Genomic DNA, 20,804 nt, shown 5'->3' on the forward strand with positions numbered 1-20,804 from the left:
GAGGCCACAGACTGGCCTTAGCACTAGGAGCTCAGCTTACCCACCACTAGATTACTTTATACTTAATATAAAATAGGCATGAATTAAGTCCAAAGGGGATTAGAAGGATGGAGCTATAGGGAAGAACAGCTACATTTACTAATCTTATCAGTAACTAAGGGGGGTGGCAGCTCAGCAAAATAGAGGAACCAAGCCATGGGTTATTGGCATTTATATATCCCTTATGAGAACATATGGTCTGCATGAGAGCCTTCCAACCCCAACAGTTAAATATTTTTGAATAAAACGAGGAGTCCCTGTGGCAACTTAGAGACTAACAAATTTATTTGGGCATAAGTTTTCGTGGGCTATAACCCACTTCATCAGCTGCATAAAGTGGAAAATACAGTAGATAGGTATAAATACACAGCACATGAAAAGATGGGAGTTGCCTTACCAAATGGGGGATCAGTGCTAATGAGGCCAATTCAATTAGGGTGGATGTTACCCATTTCCAAGTTGACAAGAAGATGAGAATATCAACAGAGGGAAAATTATTTTTTGTAGTGATCCAGCCACTCCCAGTCTTTATTCAGGCCTAATTTGATGGTGTCATGTCAGCTGCCCACAAGAACTTGAGCTAAACCAAGAGTAGGGAACTTCAGAGGCAATTCATTCAGGGGAAGGGAACTTTAGTATTGACAGTAGGGTGGAGAGTGGTAGAGATCAGTTACAAAAGAAGGATCCTTCAAAGTAATCAGCTTAAGGAAGAGTCCAGTTAGGAAGAGTTCAAACATATATTTGTAGCCCCTATAATACTTTCCCACTTCCCCCCTAAATTCCTGGCTATGGTTCTAAACATGTATTTTAAATATATAATGAAGCTGCAACAAAAGCATGTAACATCGTGGGGAAACAAGATAACTAAAATTCTAATCTCTTAGAAACCCAGTCATCCTTCATATCTACAGCTGAAAACACTGAACGGAGAACTCAAGGGACATGATTCCAATTCCCAAAACAGATACAAAATTCTTTACACATTAAGGAGCCAGACTGTTCCTGCCCCTTATGCATGGGGATGTGGAAGATACAGAGATCTTCTTTATGTTAACCTTCCCCATACAAGGAATTTACACATTTGCAGGGACTGCTCCCAGGTGGCACCTCATAGAGCATGAGCAAACCCAATATAGAGAAGAAGAGGTGAGACGATATTCATGAAAGTGGTATATTGTGTATACTTCCACGGCCTTCAATGCAATCCTGTTCCTCAGACACACAGTTTGTCCCAATTAATGTTGCATATGCCAACCATATTGTCAGCTTTCTCTGGTTCTCCCCATGAATATCTCCAACTTTGGGCCTTGTTGCAGAGCAGCTGGAGCTGAAGGTCATTGTTCCATGAGTCTTGCCTCCTCTTCTCTCTCAATTCAGTTAGCATGTTAATCATAATTATTGTGGAGCCTTATACGTAAATTTAAAAAACAAACTACTCTGACCATGAACTTATATTTGCTCGTTATATGAATTCTGGTAGAACTTGCAGCACGCGTGCACACACACACAGTTTACAGTCTTGAAGACCCTATTTAAGTTGGGGCAAAGATCTGAATATAAAATGTTTGTACCTAAACAAGGAACGGGTTTCTGAGCAGGAAGATTTTGCTTTGCAATGAAAATGAACACTGGTCTCACTTGAATTTGGCAAACTGAGAGGGTACAGGATTAGAGCAAGATGTACTACTTTCTGTATATCTCCTTGGAAAAAGTGCATATCCGACTTTTACATGGGGTTTATGTTGGTGCAGCTTCCCCATATTTCCTTTGAGCACTATATGTGGGGTTTGCGTAAGTGTCACTACACTGGTATAAGTATTTCTAATGAAGACACGGCTATATGGTTAAAGCTGACTTCTGTGTACAGTAAACTGCATTAAAATACAAATTAACCGCATAGTGCATTTAAACTTCGACAGTACTTCCCCAAAATGACAGTCATAGTGATATTTCTCAGTACTTCTCTAGAAAGTAGTCAAGACTGTAGTATAAAGTCAATTTTTTTTTCTTTCTTGTGCTTCCTGTACTTCTGAGCAGTTGAATTTAAGTGAATAAATGCTTCAAACTATCTTTTCTCACAAAGGGGGAAAACAAAGAAAGCTAATGAAGCAGTTTGCTGCCAGCTGTAGAATGTTATTAAATGAAAGTTGTTTTGAGCATGGCCAATCTGGAGGGTGGTGGTGGTGGAGGGAGGGGCGGTTAGAGTGAGGGATAAGAAATGTGTTTAAATTGCAAGGGACTTCTTTTGTTTTTGGTCTTAACCTTTTGCAGCAGCGTATTGTAATCAGAAATGCCAAACATGTGAAAAAACTGCAGAAATTGGGCTTGGTTTTTGTTTGTTTTTTTGGGCAGGGGTGGGGTTCTTAAATGGATCCGGCAGCAGAAAGGGAGGCCAAATTTTAAGACTATATTCAATTGTCTACTTCCATGTTTTTCCTTCTATAGCTTAAACTAAGTTTTGTGTTCCTCTAAAACTTAGTCATTACATGTTTCCCATACAGCTGGAAGACTATATCCCTGAAAATGACACAGCTTAGGTGAAAGGGGTCTGAAATCCAGGCCCTTTCTGAATGAGAATCTTGAGTAGGCTCTTTTTACCTCTTCTTCTTAATGGTTGAAGATTGTTTGACTTGTACTGGAATTTTTTTGAAAATAAAAAAGGCCATTTTTCAGAAGAAGAAAAGTTGAATTCAAAAAATTTAACCAGCTCTAACTGGAAATAAACTGTGCCTGTTGTTCTCTCCATAAACGTGGATGGTCTAACAGTGAAACGTTGCTATTTCTGTGATACTTTGCTGCAGAAGCCACAGGTCAAATATGACACATTTCTGAAAGTATAGCAACAAAGGGAAAAATTACTAAATTTTAATGGAAATTGATCAATGCAGTGGACAGTGCAACATCATTTTGTCATTTAACATGGATTTAAATTGGCACTTCTGTATGTAAACATGATTGTTGGACTAGATTCCAAAGGTCTTTAAAGCAATTTTTAATGGCATCCTACATTTTGATGGTAGTCTAATGGCATTTCTTTTCCTATGTTTTGTCCACAGATACCACAACGTATTCCACTGAGCGATCTGAGCACTTTAAGCCATGCAAAGATAAAGATCTTGCATACTGTCTCAATGATGGGGAATGCTTTGTGATTGAAACCTTAACAGGATCACACAAACACTGCCGGTAAGTCACTGCACCAAATGTGTTGGCAAAAAACTTGCCAAAAGATTTGGTAATATCCAAGCATACAACATTCACAAAATAAATATTGACCTAGAAGTCACATGAACATATACAAACTAGTGGAAAGTATGATGATTGGGTCTGTCTTGCTTGAGTTTTCTAATCTGTAGTGTTATTTTTGTAGGACTAAAGTAGGGAAAGAAGCAGCAATGCTTTGATTGGCTGCGTTGATGAGAATAATTCTTAATATCCTAGTGTTTTCCAAAATGACAATCCAGCAGAGATACAGAAATTTATTTTTATTTGGACAATTTTAAGCAATTATCTTAACTTGATGTTTTAAATGATCAGTTTCCATGTATTTGCATAGTCAGATCAGCATTTTGATGCTAGTGCTCAACGAGGGAAAAAAGCTCTGGTCATGAATCTAACGGATTAACAGTAGTTATATCTGACACGCTGCACTGGAGAAAAGGGTTGTGGAGCCTTTGTGAAGCTTATGTGCATTTTGACTCCTTTATTCTTATTTGTCTATTAATTTCTATATAACACCAGAAAGGTATGTGATTTTTGAAGCGATTTTTTGAAGCGATTTTAAAGATTGCTGAAAAAGTGATTCATCGTAATAAATATCAGAGATTCTGGCCAATACAAGTGGGGCAGAGGGAAGAGAAGGAATCCTTTAACTCTGTCCTCAAAATGAAAACAAATGAGAAAATAATGCAGACATCCGTGTTTGTTTTTAAATATCCAAATATTTTAAAAATAGAACCCATCTGAAACAGGATCAGATAACAAGAACATTCAAATCCTCCTTTTTGGGCACTTTAATTGGCATACAGTACAGGCATATAAAATGGATATTTACAAGTGTAAATGCCAAACTGAGACATCCATATATGAGAGAATGCTGTGGTAAAATTTTCAAAAGCACCTACGTAACTTGGAGACTAAGGCTCAGATTTTTAAAAGTATTTAGGCATTCCTGCACTTAGCATTGCAACACCTAGCTAATTTAGGAGCCTAAATATAACTTAGGCACTTAAGGTCTTAAGTCCCACTGACTTTCAATGAGATTTAGGCTTGTAAGGTCCTAAATCATCTAGGCACTTTAGAAAATTTCACCCTTCTTCTTTGAGTGCCCATGTTTGAAAGTTGGGCTGTTAAAGGTTAATGCACCAATCAAATTATCAGAAAGATATCCCTCAAAGCTTTTGATTTTTAGTGTTGTGCTGGTAATTTGTTTTCCCTTTCAATTTGTATATGCTTCAGTGATCATTCATCTCTCTCCATTATTTACTCTTCTCCTATGACACACTTATTAAATTAATTCTTCTGAATCATGCAGCATTAAAAAGGATGACATCTCCTAACCAAACCATCATGAAATTGTATACCTATTTTTAAAAATTGTTTTATTAAGGCAGGTAAGCAATTTGTAGCCTTCATTTGGACATTAAGAAAACTACAGTGTAGGGAATCTGTCAAATATTTGGGTACTTTTCTGTGGAGGCAGATTAAACAAAACCAACAAAAAATAAGCAAGTGGAAGTTAATATGGTCCTTGTTAGCCAGCTCATTTCTGTCAGTGGATATTTGGCACAGTCTATTTTTGTAATTGTATATGGGTTATATTGATTAAATACCATCAGGAATAAATATGGACAATGAACTGCTATTTTCTTTGTTTCACTTTCAAGGTCTTTCACTTGGCTTGTCCTCCCCAAGTTCTTGCTTATTCACTGTGGCCATAATGTCACTTAAATGGTGGTTCTCTCAGAATAATGATATGGCATTGGTACTGCAGTTTTCCTGATACTGGTACTCTATTACAGAAAACCACTATTTCATGTTGTTGTTTCTCACGTGAATAAGAATCACTGGCGGGTCCATTCAGGCTTCTGGCCATGACATACGAGAGAGAGAATATTGAGTTATCCATCATTGTGTGGGTGAGATATCTTCACCTTCCTTCTTCTCCTGCATTGCTTTGCCCACAGGAAAAAGATGCGTCACACAGTTATAAGACTCAAGGGAAATGCTGTAATAGGATTCTGTAGAAATTACTCTAAACCTTACAAAATTTAAGAACGAACAAGGTCTTTTATACATGCTTGGATCTTCTAAAAAAATTCTATAGCATAATAGAATTCTTCATAGTAATCTATAAAAGGTGGTTCAAAAAAAACCTATAGAAAGTTTAGCATGTTCTGTTAAATTCTGTACCTTTTCCATAAGGTTACGAGGTACCCAAAGTATATAAGGAGGCATCTCTCACTAAATATCTGAGACAACAACATCATCTTTGCCCTGAATAAACTGAATTTATTATAACATAGCATCCGATATGGACTCCCTATTTGAACGGGGCAATAATTACTTTGTCCTCTAAATTTTGAGGCTAGGATTCAGGTTTCCTGACATGACTTCACTCGGAAAATTTGTACCTTTTCCCCCCAGCACCAGTGCCATCAATGGTGTCAGCACTAGTGTGGATGGGGTATAGGCATTTTTTCCTGCTGTGTCACATTAGTCTGCTCTGAGACAGTAGTAAACACAACTTCATTAGCACTTATGCCATTGGTAACATTAGTACAGCTGACGAGTACCGAAAAATAGTTAGCAATTTTTCTGGTTTATGAGAGTATTATGTGACTTGCATTGATGTTAGTCATTCTGTTATATCACCATACACCATCTTCAAGATTTAGAGATAAAACTAAGTTATATAATACATTCTCATTAGGGTTTGATTCTGCATCTGATCCATGAGTAGAACTATTTATTTCAAAGGGAGTTAAGCAAGCAGAACATCTGAATTTTGCAGACCTTGATGTTGACACAATCGTTGGGCTCACATTGCTCAGGTCACAACTATGTTAAATATTTCATCTGATAACTTTTTTGTGAGAGTGTATAAGTATAGGAGTGCTGTTTCCGTAGAAACAAATTTTAATAGTTCTTTCAGCAATTATTAAAGATTTTGAGCAAGATGTTTGACCATCCAAGCTCTGCCATTATGCCACTGGCAGCACAAAGGGAGTTTAAAGCTTTCCTGTATGGGTGGCTGGGGATTCCATCAGCATGGGGGAATCCATGAGCTGAGAAAAGCCATTATAGCTCCTTTGTGCCACCCCTCCCAATCCCCACTGGATTAGGGAGCAAAAGAATGCATGGCTAGGGAATGATACACGCTGCCAATCCCTGCTGACATAACTTTTCCTTTGGGATCTGCTCCAAACTGGCAAATTTAAAGCAGCATCTGGGCTGCTCTAAATTGCCAGGGACTGATCTGAACTCCCAGAATGAGGTACGAAGGTGGCTGAAGGCCACTGTTGCTGTGATACACACATGGAGTTTTGTGTCCAGTTCCTCTAGTGTATCTTATACTTAGAGAATGATCTAAAAAAAACCCCCTGATCCTGTTTGGCACCCCAAGGTATGAAAGTATTTGGGCTCATTCCTAGTTACCAGCTGTTAGCTCACTCTTCAACTAAAATAGAGAATGGTAGAAAACAGTAGTTTCAATAGCCATGTTTGGTTGAAATTCTAACTTGTGCCAATACTTAGAGATAGGAATGTGTATAAGGAGGAAAACCACCGAGTTTCTCTTGGATTCTCACATCTATTCATAAACAAGGATGCTCTTTGTGCTGATTTTGCATTCTATTTTCAAATATGTGTGTTTAGTGTTCAGAAATATTAAGGTATGATAGCATTAGCCTGCCCATAAATTGTGTAGATTGGCACTAGAAAAAACTTCTTGGACATAGCTATTCCCTGGGCTGAAGTTCACTTACTGAATAGGGATGCTTTTTCTTAAAACTGAAGTCTTAAGTTGTAAATTTAGAGGTAGCACAAACATATGTTGTCTGATTTTTTATACCTGATTTTTGCAAACAGCTTCATTTGCTGAATCTGTGATAAGGTTATCTGTATATCAGTTTATAAAATAATGGGTCAATTGTTGAGCAACCAACATGCTATTTATCTGACTGTATACAAACCAAGTTAAATGTAGATTCTGGTGTCTGAAATAACGTTTTCTGTGTCTTCCTTTTAAATAAGGTTTTATTTTAGAGCAGGGGTCGGCAGCCTTTCAGAAGGGGTGTGCCAAGTCTTCATTTATTCACTTTAATTTAAGGTTTTGCGTGCCAGTGATGCATTTAAATGTTTTTAGAAGGTCTCTCTACAAGTCTATATATTATATAACTAAACTATTGTAAAGTAAACAAGGTTTTCAAAATGTTTAAGAAGCTTCATTTAAAAATAAATTTAAGATGCTGATCTTCCCCTGCCGGCCCTCTCAGCCCGCTGCCAGCCTGGGGTTCTGTTCACCCAGGCCAGCAGCAGGCTGAGCAGGGCCTGCAGCTGGGACCCCGGTTGGCAAGGGGCCGGCAGTGAGAACCCCAGACTGGCAGTGGGCTGAGCAGCTCAGCCTGCTGCCACTCAGCCCGCTGCCGGTCTGGGGTTCTGTCTGCCGGCTCCTGCCAGCCAGGGTCCCGGCTGCCGTCCCCACTAAGCCCGCTGCCAGTCTGGGATCCCAGCGCTGCCCACGCAGAGTGGGTACCTACCTTCTCCCTGGTTCTAGCCCATTCTCTTCCTCTCTCTCTGCACTGAGCTGAGGGTGGGGGTGCACTGAGCACAAGGCTGGGGGTGAAGGAGCAGGCTGGGGTTTGGGGTGCAGGGTCTGGCCAGAAGCTAGAATGAGGGAGGGGGCTCAGGGTTGGGGCAGGAGGTTTGGGTGTGGAGTGCTTACCTGAGCAGCTCCCATTTGGTGCGAGGGGTGCAGGTGGGAATGTGGGGAGGGGGGGTGCAGGAGCTCCCATTTGGTGCTCAGGGTGGAGGTGAGAATATAGGGGGTGCAAGAGTCAGGGCATGGAGTGTGGGGGGGGCTGGGTGTGTGAGGAGGTGCAGGAGTCAGGGCAGAGGGCTCAGGGTGTGGGTGCTGGAGTCAGGGCAGAGGGCTGGGATTGTGAGGGTGCTTCCAGCCCCCTGCCGGAGTGGCTCATGGCAGGGGGCTGGAGGGGATTGCCCTGATTCCACCCCCCTTCCCCAAGGCCCCGTACCCGCCTCCTCCCCGGAGCAGCGAGCTTGCTGCGGCTCTGCTTCTCCCCCTCCTCGCAGGGGCCATCAGCGGATCGGGGGCAGGGAGGGAGAGGAGGAGGGGCAGGAACCCAGCATGCTGGGGGAAGAGGCCGGGGAGGGGGGAGCTTGCCTGCCCTGCAGCAGCTGCTGCAGACCAAGCTTCTTCACCCTGTCCCTGTGGGGATGGGGCACAGGGGGTTGAGAAGAGTGGGCCGGGGTGGGAAGGATTTTTAATGGCATGCTGCTGCCTGCTGGGGTCCTGGCCTGGGTTCGGCAGCAGGCTGGTGGCATTTAAAAAATGCCAGCAGCATGCCATTAAAAAAAAAAAAAAATCTGCTCACGTGCTGTCTTTGGCACGCATGCCATAGGTTGCCGACCCCTGTTTTAGAGAATATTTGTAGCTTTCAAGCCCCTATCTTCTGGGTTACGTTATTTTGTTCTGCCTTTTCTTTTGCTCAACTCTCAGTAAGGACTGGAAAAAGGAAAGGTCCTGATGGTTCCTTTCCATAGAACATAAACACAAGGAGGAGAGGAACCCCCAAAACCCAACAAAGGAAAAGGTTTGACCCTTTATAGAATGGGCTGAGGTTGTTGACTAGAACCCTTGCAGAAACTAGGGATCCGGGGGAGAGAATTCTAATGCCATCTCTGTGATAAACGCATTTTCAGAGAGATGTAGTCCTTGTGCACTGTCTCCTTCCCAACCTCTGTTTTGGTTCACTCTGCAGATTTGCACACTGCCCCTTTTTAAATATAGAAGAAGCTGCTGTATTATCTCCAGTACACAGGTATCTTGGTGGGGTGGGTGAGTGTGTAAAAATATAAACCTAGGCAGTCTCCAAAATCTGCCTGGTCCTCACATGTGTGTGCCACCCAGTTACTGCTCTTCATCTTGATTATACAGCAGTCATTACCGAGCACCAACATTAGGATAACTTTTTTCTGTGGAGAATAAAGAGGCTGTCTAAATTAGGTGACGGCATTGTATTGAATGTTAAATTTCTAGTGTGTTAATATTTCAGTTGTATGTTAACATTATTTTCATATTGATTCTCTGTATTTTGAAGGTTATGTGAATGTCAATTCTTCTTCCCCCCCCCAAAAAAGATAGTTGATATGACAACTAGCTTAAATTCAAATATTTTAAATATAGTATAAAGCTAGAATTGGCTCTTCATAATTGTTGTACATTTTATAACAGCTGGGAGTCCATGAAGGAAAAGCACTCTACAATGCACAGTAATGGCATGCAACTGTAATAGCCATATGGAGTTAAATGAAAGCAAAATAATACTGTACAACTAAATTCAATTTTTAAAAAGTCCATCTTTATCACTATTAAAGCTCCGAAGAGGATTTAAATCCCCTAGAATAGTGTTTTTATAAGCCTTACAATGTGCAGATGTGTTATATTGGACAATCTCTGATCATTTTGGAAATAAACTAGGATCTAGGCTATTATAAAACTGCAGCTTAGAGAGACTTTTTTAAAAGTGGGATAGACTATGTACAATCCGTACAACTTAAAATTGGTTAGTTGTACATGTGAATGTACAGACAGAAAAGTACTGCAAAATACAAGGGGTCAGTGTGGATTTCCCAGGTGGTCTTTCCTAGCCACTACTAACTTTGATTGTGTGAGGAGTTTCAAAGCAAATTAACATGAGTGATCTAGTCTAGCTGTATTGTATCAGAGGTAGAAATTCTGTGGCATAGGTAGAAGCATGGTCATTTTCCTTTTTACACTGATTTTATGAAAATTTGGTTTTGAACAAGATGTTCTCGCGCCCCTTCCACCCCACATTCAATTTAGATTGTGAGTTTCAGGTTCCATCTCATCCACAATCTCCAGGAACTTCCATCTAAATTGGAAATTGCACCTGGTTTTGATCTAACACAATAATTAGAACATGTTAACTCAAAAGTGAGCCCAGGGTTGCCCAAAGGTTCACTGGAAAGATTTGAAACCTGCAGGTGATAGACTTAAATTCCATGTTGAAACAACTCAGAACTAGGTGAGTGTTAAGTTTCATTGTGAATTTTTTGCACTGCTACAATTGTGATCCAGCTGTATTCTTTGCTATTGACAAGTTAGCAGAAAAAAGATCCAAAAGACAATGGTTTAAACAAGTACTGAGCATGATCTGGCAAGTGTACTTCAGCATGAACTGAAAAACTAGAAGGATAAAGAGAAGTCTGTGTGAAAAAAACTGTTTCTCAGTTTTTGTGAAACAACTTGTCATCTGAGCGAGGATTTTAGTGTCTAACTTAATGGTCTTTTACAATATCTGCTACCTTCTTCTGTATGACTCCCATTGTATATTACACACCATAAAATTATACTAGATTTTTCCAACATAAGTAAAGTGAAATCTGAAAATATATGATTGAATAGCATTGAGTAAACAAATATTTTATTGGTGTCACAATATTGCAAGGTTAGTTTCATTCAAGCAAAATACATTCTATTAAGTTGACAACCTTAAGTAAAACTGCAAGGATTTAGAAAAGAAAGCAATCTATGCCATGAAAACCAAGGGTTAGTGAACATATCTGTAGCACATTGCGTAAATGTAAGTAGTTACAAACATCATCAGCTTGAATGTTTCACTGTTTACTTTAGAAAAACTCACATGGACTTGAAACATCATAAGTTTCTCCAGACTATTGTTATGCCACTTGTAATATGATTATATTACATCAGTGTGGCCCCCATTCTGCAAAGCTCTTAAGCATGTGTTTAACTTTAAAATTAAAATTGACTTCAGTGGAGCCACTTATGTGCTTAAAGCTAATCATGCCCTTAAATGCTTTGCTGAACTGGGGTCTAAGAACCAGATTCTGTCCAGAACTTCATATGTGCATATGACTCAAACAGAAGTCATGAGCGCTGTGCGTGCCTATCCAAGAGCAGAATTATTTCTGAAATGATATCACCAAAACTGTCAGTAAAACAACCCAAACAAAAACCTGATCAAAGGCATGTAAACAGATTATGTTCATAACCCCACTGTGATGGGTTTGGGACTCACCACCGCAGCACCTCCTGCTGTTCACCCTGGGAATTATTTCAGTTCATGTAGAGTGCCCTCTGCTGGTGGTGTCCCATAGAATATCAGGGTTGGAAGGAACCTCAGGAGGTCATCTAGTCCAACACCCTGTTCAAAGCAGGACCAATCCCCAATTTTACCCCAGATCCCTAAATGGCCCCTGCAAGGATTGAAGTCCCAACCCTGGGTTTAGTAGGCCGATGCTCAAACTACTGAGCAATCCCTCCCCCCATTTTTTCTTTTTTTTTTAAGCCAATGTGTCTCTCACCCTAGATTGGTGTCTTGACCCACATTGCTCCCTGCTTGCAGTGCCCACTGCTCCCAGCTTGCAGTGCCTGCTGCTCCAGTCTCAGCCCCTTCCAGGGGTTTGGTGTTATCAGCAGTCCTTCTCTTCACCCCAGCCACAATGGCAACCACACCCCAAAGTCTAACCCCTTTTGGCAGGGGTCTGGTGCAGTCCATGATGGCCACTCCAAACGGCCAGGTGGAAGTGCAAGGGGATAGGGGGGGACCCAGGCCCACTCTCTACTCTGGGTCCTGACCCAGGGACCCTTTGGCAGCAGCCTGCCTGCCCTCCTTCTCTCCCTTTGTCTGTCTCTCTCCCCGGGGCTGTGGCCCCTTTGCACCAGCTAGGCCCTTTTTCTCAGGGCCTACAGCCCGGCAGGTACTGGGTGGGAGTTCCCTTCTGCTCCCCCAACCTGCCCAGCACTGCACTGTCCCTGGTGCTAGTCTCCTCACACAGGAGACAAACCTTCACCCTCTGAAGGCCTGAGAGAGACTGCCTGCTCCCTTCCTGGGCAGCCTTTATAGAGGGCCTAGCCTAGCCTTGATTGGCTGGCTGTAATACTGGCCCTGATTGGCTCTCTAGCAGGCTCTCCCTGATTGGCTGATGCCTTGCGCAGCTCAATCTGGCATGGGGGTGAAGCACCACCCCACCACACCCACCTACTTTTTTGATTTTCTAAATTCATGCAATTCTGTGAGTTTGTGTGTTGACAGATGTTTTATTTAGAGTTGGGCTTGAACCAGAATCTCAATTCCAGAATCCTCACTTCCGCTCTCTTCTCCAGCCTCTTGCCCTTGAATTTTTGATTTGGAGTTAGAAAGCTTTAACTCTATAGATCTATCATAAAATTTTTGTTCATCGTAGATATGAATTAGGAAGGAACCTGATTTCTAGACCCAGTTATGATGGGATTTAAGAAGGTAGAAGTCTCCCAACACACTCAACCTTGTGAGTTTTCTGTTATTCAAGAGGGTGGAAATAACTTCTGCTGTCATCAAATCTTACAAGATTGTTGCCCTTTGGGGCAGAAATTTCACAAGATCAGCATGTGGGATTTGGAGATCATTTGACCAGAACCCTAGGCCTAGTTTAGATTTGGAACCAAATTCTGTGCCCATACTTAAATTTGACCTGGTTAGTAACGCTGCCTCCTGCGCACCTTATGTTTTCAATATCTTTTTCTTAGTATTAAATTAAAACAAAATAAACAAAGCTAGCAGACTAACTCTTGCAAGTAAACTTACCAAATCAACAAATACATGTGGTCGGGGGAAAAAAGAGCAGTAACAAATTTCATTTCAGGCTTAAATATATGTATTAAACAGTAAAAATGACTGAAATTATAAAAAATGTCTTGACTATCCTTTTTGAAACAGTAATGCAGATATGCATTTTGCATATATTTAAGCAGCAGCATGGATAAAATGCAGTCCATTTATACTGTTATATTAGCTATCTTAATTTAGCATGTTCTTAATATAGAGACACCTGAGAATTTAGATATGTGTATAATTGTAACAATTCTTCATCCTGGAGGAGTTCCTCCTGAATTACTCCATTTACATGGTGTTTGGTTCCCTCAGTGTCTACTATAAGATATTTCTGTTTGAAAAAATATGTATCCGAGCTGGAGAAGAGCATGACATATGGAATCATATTCAAGCTCCTCCCACAAGTCCACTGTTCAATTCAGGACCATATGTATGCATCTTTATGCTCCAATTCAGGAAGCAATTGGGGGAAATATTCAAAGATATAAATTTGAGTTAGGTGCTTATCCGCCCTCTGTGCAATTTGAAAAACTCACTCTTAAGCACATGGCTAAGACCCAATGATGGTAATGGGACTTAAAATGTGATTGAAGTTAAGCATATGCTTAAGCAGTTTCCTGAATCATGGCCATAAACAAGGGGCAAGTGATAATTACTGATACTGATGCTAAAACTTCCTGCTAACTGTCCACTACTTCCTCCTTCACACCCTCTTACTCTGGTCTTTGTTTCACTCATGAACATACCACTCTCCCTATTACATCTTCAGTGAGATGCTGGCTCCACTGAAATCAGTGGCAAAATGCCCATTGATTGCAGAGGGGCCAGAATTTTGTCCAACATTAATATAGTTTGAAAGGAAAAACCTGACTCACATCAGTCTGTCAGTATTGTGGGGCAAAACCACAACTTTTTCATTTTAGAAAGAGCAACAAAATTGCTGCCTTCTACAAAAAGATATTTCCTTCCTCCCAGGTAGTACACTCAGTATTCGTAGTGTCTAGCGCTTTATGTAATGGAGTAATTTTACTTTCCACTGAGCACCTTCAGCAGATCAGCTTTTGTTAATGATTTCCCTTTGGACAACTTTGTTTACTAAACTGTTTAATTTTCTGAATCCCTTCCTATTTTTGTAAGCACTGAAGCTTACACACATGGTTCATCTTATGAATCACCAATGAAGGTGCAATCAAAGGATTAAAGATACAGCATTGTACAAATAAAATGGATGCCTACATATTTTAATTCCTCATTTGGATAGTTCAATTGATTTAAACAGTGCCCCACACAGACAGGGGAAATAAAAGTCAAAGTCCATTATTATTATTTGAAATATTCAAATTAATATTCCCCAAAGCCCTGATGAACATATAGATGAGGAAATAAATGCTGTATACACATAATGATCCAAAGTTATTGTTGGGATCCAGACCAGATATAGCGATTATAAATTTGAACCAGTATACATAAATGGAGAGAGACAGTGATATGAGTTACTTTTCTTTTTAAAAGGGCTCCATTTTATTAAAGCACACAATGGGAACATGTGTGTGTATATAATAGTTGCCAAATGAAATCATCATATCCTTACTACCCGAACAGAGTATTTTTCCCAGACTATCAGCGTCCAGGACAATTAATAATCCAATCCAATGAGTTCATGAATAGTTTGACTGAAACCTGCAAGGACACCATATGTAACATTTTGAAGGGGCCTGATCCAATTCACACTGAAGTCACTGTGAGCCTTTGGATTGAAATAAGATATGGATCAGCATCTGGGTGGTACAATGGGCCACTGCCCTGATGCTTCAACCTGGTCTTACAGGGGAGGGCAGAGGAGACATCCCACAAGCATACCTGCCAACTGAGTAGGTGAGGGAGGCTTTCCCTGTGAATGCTAATGATCCCTGGTTCTCCTGGCTGTGGATGTGACTGGGGAGATAAGAAAACAATACTACTTTAAAATTGGCTCATCCCACATTGGCAGGGACTATCTGCTGCTGGTATAAATCCGTCTCTGACCTTATCCTCACATCTGCAGGGACTGAAGGAATTTCTTTATCCATCTGCCAGTAATCCAAGTCTGAGCATTGGTTAAAGCCATTGTGTCTGAGTGACACATGCCCACTGATAGAGATGAATCAAGCTCATGCTGTAGAACATATCAACTTTCTTTTTAAAATGCTGGGTCTAGATCCAGTTTGTTTATGAAAGAAACTAACTGCCTTGTAACTGCAATCCTTCCCTCAAACTTAAAGAAAAATACAATTACAAAAACCTACAAAAAGAAACTACCATTCAGTAGATGCTGTCTGTAACATGAATGGAGAATTAAGAGGTGGGAGACTAGGAATTACCAAGATACAAACAAATGCCAAAAAAGGGCTCCCAAAGATCTTCTTTCCCTGACAAAGATTATCGTAACAGCCCAGAAGAGCCCCATTCACACATACCCTCCAAAGCCTATAATTAAAAGACAAAGCACTCAGCATAGACTCTTTTATGTACAAAAATTAAACATGTTTCTAGAAACAATCCTGAAGAAATCACAGCTGCAAATATCAAGTACACATACTAAGCACATACTTTACTAAACGACACCAATCACACTGCAGCTATGTTCAACCGAACATGTCCAAATGATCAATCAGTAACACATGGAGAAAAAAAACCCTCACTTCCATATGATCCTAGAATGAGGCAGCCTTTTCTTTTTATTTTTATTCCCCTCTATCTCCCTTAGGCAATGAAGGACTTTGCAATGTGTGTCAATCAGACATTTTGAAATCTCTCATTTAAATTCTCCTCTTCATCAGCATGATAAGCACGTTAAAACTGGTAGCAATGCCAAATCTAGTCATTTTCTCACAGACGTTGTCCCAGAATCCTTAGAGGTAAAAGGTTAGCAGGAGATGAAATCTAATTCTCTTGCCAATCAAACTGACGAATTAAAAAAACAAACAAAAAAACAACCAATACTAACTACATGGAACAACCAACAGAAAATGCATCTGAATCAGCCATACACTGAAATTAATTTGGAAGTGAAAACAAACAATATTTTTACGCTCAGTTTAAAAATGAAGAAAATGATGCACACGTGGGTGCAGTGACTTCCCACTGTCACAGAGAGACAGTCAAAGCTCTAACCTCCCCCAGTCCACTGACCTAACCACTCATCTGTTTCCCAATGCGTGCGTGTATGTGTGTGTGTATGTGTATATATATAATATATTCACAGTGAATAATTTCATATATGAAGATGCTATATAGTGAAAATAAAAAAGGCAGATTATCAGCTGATATAAGGTGACCGCTCAATTGTAGTCAATGATTGTGGATTATTGAACATTGTTTTAGCAGGTTCTTATACATCTGTGGTAAACGAGTGCCTGGTCTGTTATTGCATGTCGTAACAAACTCCTCACAAGCATTGTAGAGGCCTTGGCCTGTGACTTTGAGAGACTTGGTAGAGGTACCCACCAAGAACATCTAGTTCTGGCGGAGTGATCACAGAACAATTGCAAAAAAAGGTCTTTGTTGTTTCAACGTCTTGGCCTGTATCTCTGCCTTAGCTTGCCCCTTTGTCCAATGGCAAACCAGGGACTTTACAAGTATACTGTATTTCTAAAAAGCTAGTGTCAAAAGTTTTGCATCATAAGACTTGCCTATTAGTCTCGTGAGATGGCTGTGGAAGGTACAGCATGTAGTTACTAAATGTAGACATTATAATGAACCGCAGTGTTGGTTCAGTATTGTTAGTTGCATTATTAAAATGTAAATCAGATACAACACTAGATGCAGAAGATAGCAAGTGATATCTGGAAATTATTCTCAGAAGACTAGCCGATTTGATGTAACAGAGAAAAGATACATAGGTACTTTAGTTTGAATTCCTATACTCGCAATAATTATTATTGCACATTTTTTTATGGCCTGGAGTATAATGGTAATCAGATGGTTATCTTCAGCTGACAGTTTGGAAAGACATGTGAATGTTTTCAAGCTTGTTGAGAAAAGGCATGTTTCTTTGTGTGTGGGTGCAGTTGTATTTACAAATTGCATTCCTTTTAGACCCCCCACCTCCTCACCTCCTAGGTTGTAAGATGTTGACCCAACAGTATGAACATTTCCAGATTTTGAAGCAAACACCTGAGTCGCTTCAAAACCTTACTAAGGCAAGGGAATAGACGTTGATCCTAATGAGAATGCATGGCAGTGTCTCAAAACACTCTCATTTTTGCTGTTTCAAGTTTGGTCTTACCTTGTAGTTCAGACTTGTGATGTCACTTAGCTGAACTACTGTTGGGGGAAACTACGGGGTCTCTGGGAATTGTAAGATTTATGTGGAGACATTATTTAAATGCATTGCAGCAAAGAAGACGAAAAATATGTTGTCCTTTTGCCTCCCCCCACCCAAAAAGTCCCTGGTGATTGTCTGTATTTTGAAAACTCTAGCAGATTCAATCCACAGTAGTCAATTTCCTTACAGTAAATACATTATGGTAATCTGTTCCTTACTTCAGAAACTCTTCCCTTATTTCTCCCCTGAATGTATTGTTCAGTATCATCTCGGAGAGAGTCATGTTAAAATGTATCTTTTGTGAGCTCTGCTTTTATAAAAAACAATGGGACAAAGCTAAAAGGATTACTTTAAATATCTAAACATTTGCAACCTTCCTCATTATGAAATATTAGTTCTTCTTGAAATCATATTCTTAAATATATTTAACTTAAGAGCAACTGAGAAAAATCTAGAGTTCAGGTTTAAATGTGCACTTTCAATATAAAGGAAAAGTTTGACAAAGCTAAAATGTAATATTTCAAAATTTAAGTCTTTTTGGAATAAATTAAATAGAAACCTCACTGAGTTAGGAATTGATTGGTCACAGAATAATGCTTACTTCCATGAATCCTTCCCAGTGTATTTATTAATGTATTATCAAATTGAGAAGAGCTATTTACAGGGTCCTATATGTGTAACAGGCAAAGTAGGATCGGGTCAAGTTTGCCTTTGATAATGAAAAATACCATGGTGGTGGTAATTTCAGCATGTGGCGCTTTGAGTGATGCTAGGGAGCACTATGCTGCTGGAGGTAAAGGACACATTTCCAGTCTCAGACAAGCTTTATACTTTTGTAATTTATTGCATTGTATTGGTTTTACATTGAAGACAGATCAGAACCAGGCTCAGTTTTCTAGATTAGAGATAAAACTGAGATCCTGGCCATTTCTGGTTGTTAAACCTCCCAGGGCCTTTCTTGAAAGGATAGGTTTGTTACCAGTTGTTCGGTTTGAGCCTGATTTCAATAGGAATATTATAGCTGAATGAAAATCAGAATTTCCATCTCATGGGAAATTCCCATATTTCAAGATTTTGTTTTCATCCCAATTTGGGACAAAAAGTGAAATAACCATATTTTTCAAGGAAAGTAAAGTTCAGAGTAATTACAGTTTGAAAAAGGTGAATTTTTTTAAAAAAAATATTTTAATTGAAAGAAAAGGTTTTGTGATTCTTGAATCAAAATGTTTCTTTTCAAGTCAGTTCAACATTTAATTTGAATCTAAGATACTGTGATCCCTCATGGGGGTTGTAGTTTGTCTGCCTCATGCTCTTGTAACCCCTTATGGTCTGGACTCCCTGGCCAGATTACTCCTAATATAAAATCATTGGATTGGAAAATTCCCAACCAGCTTTAATAAGTATCTGTTCTGCCCATGTCAGTTCCTGCTGCAGTGATAATTGTATATGGTATTGTTGTCGGTTAATTTCAGTAAGCAGGCATTAGGATTTAAATGGATCTTTTATTTAAGCACACTCATAAAAAGTAGGCACGCACACCATAATCTTACTTTGTCTCCACTCCTTCCCTGAGCTGTTCCTACTACTCTCAATTATGTGTTGCATCCATGTACGTAGTTAGTGTTACAGACAACAGATATTCTTCACTTCTTGCCCAAGGAAATAATATTTGAGCTACAGTAAGCAAAATGGTTGGGCAGGGATAGACCAAAAATTATCTTTTTTTCCCTATATAATACTTCCTTTTGCTCCCCCCATTCTCCAGATTAGCAAGAGGAAGCAGGGACAGAGTTGTCATCCCTCCTCCCACAAATATGTTTAAAGATATGTCTAGATAATTAAATATTAAAGTCCCTCCTACATCCAGGTTTAGGGTGATGGACCAAGGGTAAGGGAAGGAACTAGTACTTCTTTGTAATGCTTCATCTTCTCATAGCATCCACATTCCTTCAGCTATAGGGAGCAGAAGCAGGCATCAGGAGTTTAATATGCTTCTGATTAAACCATACAGGTCAGCTACCCCAACTCTGGCAGTAGTAACTTCAGTTAGATTACTTTTTAAACACTGCTTTTCTCTTCATTCTCCCTACTGCTTTTCCTTATGCTATCTTTCTCCAGATAATTGGTGGGTTGTGGAGCATGGAGAGTTGTTAGGCCTGCTCAGATGACTCTTGTAGGACTTCAAAGAAGGAGCTTTCTGTTAAATGAAAGAAGTGAGGTTGTTGGCTTCTTTGGGCGTGTCTACATTAGGATACTTAAGAAAGTTAAGGTAAATCAACTAAATGTGGTAAATCAAGGTGCATAAATTAAAGCACATTACCACCCATGTGGATGCTTTCATTCAGCAGTAAAGTTTCCTTAGTTCACTGTAACTTTATCCTCCAAGACCATTTTACTCCTGAGGGAGATCATCCACACACGGGTTTAATGCACATTGACTTCTCACCTTTAATCATTTTGCCTTTGCTTTCCTGAGTGTCCCCATGCAGAAAATCCCCATTTTATTCCCACCCCAATTGCCTTGAAACACAAGTAGGTAGAAAGGGATGAGAAAAGGAAAGAAGGTTGTGCAGAAGTGGGCAGCGCCCCAGATTGGGATATAGTATAGTGATCTGGTTGATAAAGAATATTTGTAGCTCTAGTGTGTGAGTTCATTGAGAGATAATTGCATGGATTCTATTTAGAGATGGGCCCAAATTAAATTCCTGTGTCTGAATGCCCCTCCAACATTGGGAGGGTTCAAAATCCAGGCCTGAGTTCTAGAAATGGCTCCTATCTTTAAAACAGGCCAAACGAAAACCTGTATATGGACCCTAAATCCAGGCCAGGATCTCAATTTTGTGGCGTGGTACCATTTCTATTTGAAATCCTCTTCAGCAAAGATGAATGCAACTTTCATTTAGACTATTTTATGATCTACTGCAAACTTATCAATTGCTTGTTTTTTCTGTTTTTTTTAAATTCCATTTAAATTTGACTGATATACATATATTAATGCTAAATTATATTGCACACGTTTGTAATGCTACAGCAGAGCTATTAGTAAAAGACAACTTGAAAATGCACCAATAACAAATACTCTGGAAGGCAGTTCTCTTAAGCATCCATGACATTAATATTGTATCATCAGTTTTAAAAAGGAAGGATGTCATGCTGTTAGAATTGCTTTTGTGTGAAAATAAAAATAAATTGATGACATGCATAAAACAAACCATATATGTAGAATATGGTGAAGGGAAATTACCCACCTCGTAACCCCCCCCCCAAAAGAAAACCAAAAAAAAACCCCCCCAAAAAAACCCACTAAACAACAACCATGCTTTTTGCATTGTAAATTTGCTGTGGCCCTCTTCATTGCTGCTTCCAACCTACTACCTTTAGTTGCATATTATTCCTTTTTTACAGTTATGTTGTCTCTGTAGTGGTGAATGTCTGAAAGTGAAAACTCATAATACTTCTTAATGGATTTTAAAGTTAGGAAGGACCATTATGATCATAACACAGGCCATAGAATTTCACCCAGTGAGTGAAATAGTGAGACCCTAATGTTCTGCTGTTCTTTGCTTGAAAGCTTTGGT

The 20,804-nt window shown here is 39.7% G+C and overlaps 1 protein-coding gene across 2 annotated transcripts in view; it reads left to right on the top strand.

Annotated features, from left to right (window-relative positions):
- Window positions 1-20,804, top strand: part of NRG3 (neuregulin 3) — an 894,861-nt gene that overhangs the window by 373,814 nt on the left and 500,243 nt on the right. For both annotated transcript variants that reach the window (XM_048857225.2, XM_048857226.2), the window contains exon 2: window positions 3,096-3,225. In XM_048857225.2, the coding sequence (XP_048713182.1) occupies window positions 3,096-3,225 (130 nt within the window). The remainder of the gene's footprint in view (window positions 1-3,095; window positions 3,226-20,804) is intronic.

Source organism: Caretta caretta, chromosome 7 (genome assembly GCF_965140235.1).
Source record: "Caretta caretta isolate rCarCar2 chromosome 7, rCarCar1.hap1, whole genome shotgun sequence".
Lineage (NCBI taxonomy): Eukaryota > Metazoa > Chordata > Testudines > Cheloniidae > Caretta > Caretta caretta.